We start from the raw sequence: 9,227 nt of genomic DNA on the forward strand, positions 1-9,227 counted from the left end.
GCTCTGCATGGACAGGTCATGGAGGGACAGCAGGCTCTGCATGGACAGGTCAGCAGCAGGGCCCAGACGGGGGAAACGAGGGCTACAGTGGGCGAGCACCGCTCTCCAACAACCAAGTATCGTTTATCAAAGTAAACATGTCTTTCTTGTGACCCGTTCAGGCCCTAGAGGAAGTGCACGTGCTCAACCTCTGTTAGTCTGAACCAGTTTACATTGTACAAGTACCAGGGCCTCGACTCTGTGAATGTTACAGTATCTTCTCAGATCCATGGACAATCACAGATAACAATACAGACCAGTAAATACACAGACAGCTTTCACTGATGCTCAAGAGGTCACTGGTATAAACACCCCTGTTGCTTTGGTTAAAAGTGTTTGCTAGACAAATGCAAAACGTGTATTTATTTGAAATGAAATTGTAACATGGAAAACTAAAATGATGGGTGTTGAATTGGTTCTACTTACAATTATTTACGAACCATAGCTGCTGTTAGTACAGTAAATAGTCAGATACTCACAGCATGGTGGGATGAGGTCCATGCTCCTGGTTGTTTTCACAGGCAGTGATGGTGTCTGATCCTCTTCAGGATTCCAGTTAATTTCTTGACCTCCATCCATCTCAGGCTGAAACACATCTCCACTGTTTGCTGCCACCATCTCCTCCACCTTGTCCAGCAGCCCAGTGACCTGAGTGTCATCAACCCTGTTCTCATTGTTGAGGACATGATACCTGTTCCCACATTTCTCAACAAGCCACTGGAGGGCCTTCCCTTCTGTCTCAATGTGCTGCTCAATGGTTGTGTCTCCCAGACAGTCCCCACCAGTGAACAGTATTATATTGTGACTCCAGACTCTCTCACTGAGAAGCTGCAGGTGTCCCTCTACAGAATTGGCTTCTTCCTCGGTGAATGAGACATCCAGCCGTATGACCAGGAGGAGAGTGTGGGGTCCTGGAGGACACAGAGACACACTGTGTACTATCTCCTGTTTAACCAGCTCAGCAGTCCTCTCTACAGGGAGATTACTCCACCATCCTGGAGTGTTGACCACAGTGACCTGCCTCCCTGCTACTTCTCCCTGTCTCTTCACACAATGAGTAGCTTCCCTGTCAAACTCCTCTCTGCCCAGGATGATGTTTCCTGATGAACTCTTCCCAGCACGTCTTCCCCCCAGCAGCACAACCCTCAGCTCTGAGAGATGGAGGGAGTCACCTGTCAGAGAGAGAGAGAGAGAGAGAGAGAGGTGGGGAGAAGGATGAGTAGAGAGTCATTTCTAAACTACATACAGTATGTTGCCTACAAATATTCCTTACTGTGTATAAAAATCATTTTGCATAGCTTTATATAATATAATCACTCTATAATCAATCGCTATATAGCCAAATTCCACGCTTCACAGTGTTATTACATAAACACTTGATGTGATGTGTTTCCCATACATTGATTTATGTGTGGCGGCCCGCCACAAGAACAAATGTATTTACTCGTTTTTTTATTGTTTAACATGACAAAAAAAGTTTTTTATTGTAGAGCTGCATGCAGCGCTCGTGTTCTCTCTCTCTCATTACAACGGACCCATCTGTGAATAGCCCTCTCTCTCCATGCACGCTCAGTTAAATACATTTGGCAAATATAACAATATGAGTCCAACGTAATGTTTATATTAAGTAAAGCTCAAAATTGTTTTGCGCTCAAATTAATATAAAAAGAATTTGCTCGCTCATATTACTTGTTGAAGTCCATATCTACACTTTCATCTAACTGCTACTAGGACATGGCTTTGGGCTGAGCACCTCATGTTTACAACGTCTGGCTCCGCCCCTGCCTACCGCCACAAATATAATCACATTCTGTGGGAAACACTGGATACAATGCCTAGATTGACAGTTCACCAGTGTCTAGTCACAAACCGCTTGTTATTTGGGGACTATGAGGGCTACTGTATGTTTTATCTCAGTGGTCTTCAACCCTGGTCCTCAGGACCCTCTGCCCTGCATGTTTACATGTTTCCCCTTTCCAGCACACCTGATTCAAATGATTCTGTAGAGGCCAGATAATGAACCATTCATTTGAATCAGGTGTGTTAGTAGAGAGAAACATGTAAAACATTCAGGACAGTGGGCCCTGAGGACCAGGGCTGAATACCACTGCTTTATGTACTAGGTTGTAGGACTAATTGTTGCAGACATAGTGAAATACTTTCACACCCTCCCTGAATTCATGTCTGGACAACACTGTGCACACTGTCTCATCATGTACCAACGAACACATTGCATAGGTAGCAGAGATAACTTACTGAATGATCAGAGGATCTCTCTCTGCTTCTTCACCTTAGACTTCCTCTGATTCACACGCTTTTCTTTTGCTGTTCTCCATACTTCCATCTTGTCCAGCAGCTCAATGACCTGAGTGTCATCAGCCCTGTTATTATTGTTGAGGACATGATACCTGTTCCCACATTTCTCAACAAGCCACTGGAGGGCCTTCCCTTCTGTCTCAATGTGCTGCTCAATGGTTGTGTCTCCCAGACAGTCCCCACCAGTGAACAGTATTATATTGTGACTCCAGACTCTCTCTCTGAGAAGCTGCAGGTGTCCCTCTACAGAATTGGCTTCTTCCTCGGTGAATGAGACATCCAGCCGTATGACCAGGAGGAGAGTGTGGGGTCCTGGAGGACACAGAGACACACTGTGTACTATCTCCTGTTTAACCAGCTCAGCAGTCCTCTCTACAGGGAGATTACTCCACCATCCTGGAGTGTCGACCACAGTGACCTGCCTCCCTGCTACTTCTCCCTGTCTCTTCACACAATGAGCAGCTGTCCTCAGGTCGAAACTCCTCTCTGCCCAGGATGGTGTTTCCTGATGAACTCTTCTCTGCATGTCTCCCCCCCAGCAGCACAATCCTCAGCTCTGAGATATGGAGGGAGTCACCTGTCAGAGAGAGAGAGAGAGGTGAGGAGAAAGAGAGAGAGGGAGAAATAGAGAAAGAACAGAAAAATAGAGAAAAGAGAAACAGAGTGAAATAGAGATGTGTCGGGGGGAGGGGGGGATAACTGCAGAAGCATAGTTGTCTCACAACGCTATGGTTCCAGCAGTAGGACTTCCAGTTGTACCAGTTGTTCCAGTTATGGAACCTCAAGGTACTACTTCCTACCCGCTTGTGCTGGTAGCAGGAGTTATCTAACCAGCACTTCTGCATTTGCAATGCCCACTTCGTTTTGCCAGTTGATCTGCACAGTACAGTTGGAGACTACAGACAGCTGGAAGGCCGCAAACACGCTTCACAATTTCTACAAAAATTGTTGGTTCTCCCTGTCTAGTGTGTAGTTCCATCTTGTAATTTGACAGCATACTAGAATGCCAGTAATCTCTGTGCGTCTGTCTGTGGCTCGATTATCTTGCAAACGGGGCATTGCATCATGTTGAAATATGGTGTATAGATAAGGACCCAAGGACGGGCAGTGAAGCATGTGAAGTTGTTTGGTTGCAACAAATAGGAATAAAAGTGTATTTGTGGCGATACAAAAGGTGCATCTAGGCAAGGTAGGCCACTGCCCTTCCCCAGGTAAGACAAACTGGGAGTTAACATTAGCCAGAACCATGTAGAGACTAGATACTTACTAAAGTCACGCATTTGGTTAATAATATACGATTGCCATACAATAGTTTCGGCAACCTTTGTTGAGATTTGGACGTTTGTGAAGACTCAATCAACTTTTTGTATCAAACTCTGCTGAGATTCCTGACCAGTTTTTAACTCAGAATTTGAAAAAAACCTGAATAAAAATTACGCTCCACTGTTCCGGAGTGTGGACGCGAGAGTTGTCTTCCTCTGCGTCAGATCCCTGTCAAAGGTCACATGAACTACACTTAGACATGTTTGTGGATGGTTAATCACATTTGTGGATCGTGTTTTACATTTGAGGAAAGTGATTTACATTTGTGGATTGGCACTTATTTGTATTTATAATACGGGTGGATGAAATCAAGCATTCTGATTGGTTGAGAGGGAGTTCCGGGGTGTGCATTATTGAGCCATAAAGTATGGCTTAATTATCAAGATACACACATTTACAAAAGTTTCGGTGAGATTTAGAACCCACAGTTGAGGGAGCCACAATAATCTCCCTGCACACCACTGACTGACGCACATTCACGTTGACTGCATCCATCACCAACTCACATGGAGGACACTTATATACCCACACCAGGAGGAAACCCTTTCATTCTGCAATCAGAGAGGTTTTACAAAACCCACCTGTTCTCCTGAACGACCCTCAGCTCCAGACACGCCTGGCTGGCCTGGTTAGGACGCTGTCTCGAGGATGCTCAAGAGGCTCTCAGGACATGGAGTGGTCCACGAGTCCGTCACAGCCCTCCCGCTGTGCGGCCAGGTGTGACTGCACTCACCTGGGGATGACAAGGCAGATTTGCCAGCAGGTATAAATACCGGCGGAGGGGTCAGGTCTCTCTCACAGTAGACAGGCTCACAGGGAGAACATGGAGAAGATAGGCTTGATGTGCTTCAGCTGTCTGCTACTCTGTGGTCTCCATCAGGCTCAGGGGAAGATCTCAGGTACCGCTCTTCTGATCCTCTCTCATTCTCTCTCTTTCTATCTCTCTACCTCTCTTCTCTGTCTCTCTGTATCTCTCTCTTCCTTTATTCTGTCTTTCTTTGTATCGCTCATTCTCTCTCTACTCCTCTCGCTATCTCTCTTCTCTCCCTTTCTCCCTCTCTCTGTACTAATGGTGATGTACAAAGCATTGTGGGTACTGTAGTCCTTCATGCCGGTCTTCTTTCAGAGTATCAGATAGAGTCTGAGAGCTTGAGTCGATGTGAGTCTCTTCGAGGCGTGGCTGTAGCTGGACAACACAACCACATCCCACACTGCTTTGAGGATGGCAGGTTCAGGTAACTAGCACTGTGTGTGTGTCTGTGTGTGGTAATGTGTCTGTGTGTGTGTGTGTGTGTCTGTGTGTGGGAATGTGTGTGTGAGAGAATTATGTGTATGTAAGAGAGAGTGTGTCTGAGTGATAGATTATTTGTGTGTATATGTCTGGTTGTGTGTGTCTGTTGTGTGTTTCTGCGAGTGTGTGTGTGTGTGCTGTCAGTAACAGCAGTGTGTGTGGGTGTGTGTGTGTGTGTGGGTGTGTGTATGTGTGTGTGTGGGTGTGTGTGTATGTACGTGGGTGTGTGTATGTACGTGGGTGCGTGTGTGTGTGTGCTGACAGTAACAGCTGTGTCTCAGGCAGGTGCAGTGCCGTGCAGGGGGAGAGGAGTGCTGGTGTGTCTCCCCAGATGGAGAAGAGATCCCTGGAAGCAGAACCACAGGCTCACCTGTGACCTGTGAGGCCTTTACTACTGACTGATCATCCTCATCATTATCATCCTCATCATCCTCATCATCCTCATCATCCTCCTCATCATCCTCATCACCATCCTAACCCTAAACCTAATCGTAAACATCCCTATAACCCCTGTGCACCTGAACCACCAGTGTTAACATCCTCCTTCCCTCTGCGTCCTGTCCTTCCTCCGCCCTGTGTGCCTTCAGGCCTGACCTCCTGCCAGCTGCAGAGACAGAGGGCCCAGCTGGAGGGCGCAGGTGCTGCTGGGCCCCAGTGCCAGGCGTCCGGGGAGTTCCAGCCCGTCCAGTGTGGCCCAGCCCGGGGGCAGTGCTGGTGTGTGGACCTGGACGGCATGGAGCTCTATGGGACCAGGCAGGATGGATCCCCCTCCCTCTGTGAGTTCACATCCTCACCATGGACATCCTGACTGGAGCGCTAGAGTGGAGTTACTCACTCTAGACAGACCCAGACAGACCCAGACAGACCCAGACCAGACAGACCCAGACCCAGACAAACCCAGACCCAGAGCCAGACAGACCCAGACAGACCAAGACCAGACAGACCCAGACCAGACAGACCCAGAGCCAGACAGACCCAGACAGACCCAGACCAGACAGACCCAGACCAGACAGACCCAGACCTAGACAGACCCAGACCTAGACAGACCCAGACAGACCCAGACCCAGACAGACCCAGACAAAGCAAGACAGACCCAGACCTAGACAGACCCAGACAGACCCAGACAGACCTAGACAAACCCAGAACAGACCAGACTATTAGATTAGATTGGACTAGACTACACTACACTACTTTAAATCAGTCTAATGGAAAACATTTGGTCAATATGAACATATGTAAGTGGTACATATGAGTAGAGTGTCCGTCATGACTGTGTTGATCAGGATAGTAACCTTGACCTTTAACCTCTGCCCCTCAGGTCCTGGCAGCTGTGAGGTGCGGGCGCGGCGCGTCCTCCACGGCAGCAGGGGGCGCTCTCCTCCTCAGTGTTCAGAGCAGGGCAGCTTCCTGCCTGTGCAGTGCCAGTTCGTCAACATGACGGACATGCAGGTGTTTGATCTGCTGGCTAACTTCAACAGGTGGGGAAACACCCTGTGGTCAGTCTGTTGTTAGTTTATCTGTTGAATGATGTTTGGTGTCAAAGGGGAAATGTGGATTTTAATACTTTAACCCTAACCTTAACCCTAGACCCACCCTAGCTGGGATGCTTCTCTCTGACCCTAGACCCACCCTAGCTGGGATGCTTCTCTCTGACCCTAGACCCACCCTAGCTGGGATGCTTCTCTCTAACCCTAGACCCACCCTAGCTGGGATGCTTCTCTCTGACCATCTCTGTGGTTGTTGTCAGGTTTCCAGAGGACTTCCAGACCTTCAGCAGGTTCAGAAGATCCTTCCCTGAGGTCTCCTCTTTCTGTTCCTGCTCTGACAGCCGTGGCAGGGAGATCCCCAGCACAGGTGACACACACACACACACACAGCTACCCAGCACAGGTGACACACACACACAGCTACCCAGCACAGGTGACACACACACACACAGCTCCCCAGCACAGGTGACACACACACACAGCTACCCAGCACAGGTGACACACACACACACAGCTACCCAGCACAGGTGACACACACACACAGCTACCCAGCACAGGTGACACACACACACACACAGCTCCCCAGCACAGGTGACACACACACACAGCTACCCAGCACAGGTGACACACACACACACAGCTACCCAGCACAGGTGACACACACACACAGCTACCCAGCACAGGCGACACACACACACACACACACACACACAGCTACCCAGCACAGGTGACACACACAACACACACACACACACACATAAAAAGTCTCATTAAATTAAACTCTTGCTCAACCAGCACATTCTGAAACCAACATTTTTTCTCATCACATTCTCTTTATTTCGTTTTCTGTTACACATTAGTTTGTTGTCATCTGTGTGTGTGTACGTGCCTGCCTGTGTGTGTGTGTGTGTACGTGCCTGCTCATGTGTGTGTGTGTGCAGGGGTGGAGCTGCTGCTTGACGAGGTGTACGACACGGTGTTCTCTGGGCCAGTCCTGGGACGCTCGTTCTCCCAGACCAACATGTACCGCATCCTGAGCCGGAGGTTCCTGGCCCTGCTCACCGCTCTGACCGGCAGCTTCAGATGTACTCTACACACATTATCATACAGTGCTGCTAACCGCTAACCGCTAACTGAACTAGGATCCTATGTGTTTAAGTGTTGCTAACTGCTAACCGCTAATTGCTAACCGGTATCTCATCCAGGATCCTATCTGTTTAAGTACTGCTAAATGTTAAACGTTAACTGCTAACCCCTAACTCAACCAGGATCCTATATATTTAAGTGCTGCCAACTGCTAAGCCCCCTCTCTCATTCACTCTTACTCTATCTCCCTTCCTCTCCCTCCCTCCCCTCATCTCCTTCCCTCCTCCCCCCCTCTCTCCCTCCCTCCCCTCATCTCCTTCCCTCCTCCCCCCCTCTCTCCCTCCCTCCCCCTGAAGGCCCCACCCCATGCGACAGGGAGCGGTCTGCAGCTCTGCAGTCGTCCAGCGTGTTTGTGCCATCCTGCGACGCCGCTGGAGCGTACCTGCCGGGGCAGTGCCAGGCGGGGGGCCAGTGCTGGTGTGTCGACCCCAGCGGCAGGGAGGTCTACGGGACCCGTCAGCAAGGAACCCCACCAGACTGTTAGCTACATCACCCTTACATTACCCTTACACCAGTCAGCTACATCACTCTTACATTACTCTTAAAGCTGTTAGCTACATTACCCTTACAACTGTTAGCTACATCACCCTTACATTACCCTTACATCAGTTAGCTACATCACTCTTACATTACTCTTACAGCTGTTAGCTACATTACCCTTACAACTGTTAGCTACATCACCCTTACATTACCCTTACACCAGTTAGCTACATCACTCTTACATTACTCTTACAGCTGTTAGCTACATTACCCTTACAGCTGTTAGCTACATTACCCTTACAGCTGTTAGCTACATTACCCTTACAGCTGTCTGCTACATTACCCTTACAGCTGTCTGCTACATTACTCTTACAGCTGTTAGCTACATTACCCTTACATTACCCTTACACCAGTTAGCTACATCACTCTTACATTACTCTTACAGCTGTTAGTTACATTACCCTTACAGCTGTTAGCTACATTACCCTTACAGCTGTTAGCTACATTACCCTTACAGCTGTCTGCTACATTACCCTTACAGCTGTCTGCTACATTACTCTTACAGCTGTTAGCTACATTACCCTTACAACTGTTAGCTACATCACCCTTACATTACCCTTACACCAGTCAGCTACATCACTCTTACATTACTCTTACAGCTGTTATCTACATTACCCTTACAACTGCAATAACCTCTAAATTCCTCTACTGCAGTCTTACAAAAACTGTAGTTCAGGAATTGAGATGCATCGGTACGCCTTTGTGGAACTCACCTTGTTGCTAAGTATCCAGAGTTAGGCTTGTGGTGGTCATCAGAATTTCTGTCTTTAGTTTTGAGTCTTTTGTTCCAGTTTGATACTGCGTGTTATCTGTTAACTGGGTAGAACGTGTAAAAAGGGAATTCAGTTTGAAAAAAATGCAATATAGGTGCAGCGGAGAGCGACTGTAATGTCTGTCTGCTCGGTGTTACAGGTGCAGCGGAGAGCGACTGTCCATCAGCGCGTCGCGTCGCCCTCTCCAGACTCCTCTCTGGGCCCCAGGCTCCCGCCGCCTCTTCCCAGCAGACGGAGGCCTCCCCTGGGGGCGAGCCGGCCCGTCTGGCCCCCTGCAGCCCCCGCCTCCAGCAGCTCCAGCAGGCGCTGTGG

The 9,227-nt window shown here is 48.7% G+C and overlaps 1 protein-coding gene and 1 pseudogene across 1 annotated transcript in view; one reads left to right on the forward strand and one right to left on the reverse strand.

Annotated features, from left to right (window-relative positions):
* Positions 1–465: 465 nt before the first annotated feature.
* LOC134023776 (GTPase IMAP family member 8-like) lies at positions 466–3,200 on the reverse strand (annotated as a pseudogene).
* Positions 3,201–4,326: 1,126 nt separating this feature from the next.
* Positions 4,327–9,227, forward strand: part of tg (thyroglobulin) — a 29,602-nt gene continuing 24,701 nt past the window's right edge. The window contains exons 1-10 of the mRNA XM_062466139.1: positions 4,327–4,395; positions 4,487–4,577; positions 4,805–4,913; positions 5,251–5,348; positions 5,557–5,745; positions 6,288–6,447; positions 6,717–6,823; positions 7,398–7,541; positions 7,899–8,081; positions 9,055–9,227. The exon at positions 9,055–9,227 is cut by the window's right edge and continues 880 nt beyond it. Coding sequence (XP_062322123.1) covers positions 4,327–4,395; positions 4,487–4,577; positions 4,805–4,913; positions 5,251–5,348; positions 5,557–5,745; positions 6,288–6,447; positions 6,717–6,823; positions 7,398–7,541; positions 7,899–8,081; positions 9,055–9,227 — 1,323 coding nt within the window. The remainder of the gene's footprint in view (positions 4,396–4,486; positions 4,578–4,804; positions 4,914–5,250; positions 5,349–5,556; positions 5,746–6,287; positions 6,448–6,716; positions 6,824–7,397; positions 7,542–7,898; positions 8,082–9,054) is intronic.

This window comes from Osmerus eperlanus, chromosome 7, assembly GCF_963692335.1.
Source record: "Osmerus eperlanus chromosome 7, fOsmEpe2.1, whole genome shotgun sequence".
Lineage (NCBI taxonomy): Eukaryota > Metazoa > Chordata > Actinopteri > Osmeriformes > Osmeridae > Osmerus > Osmerus eperlanus.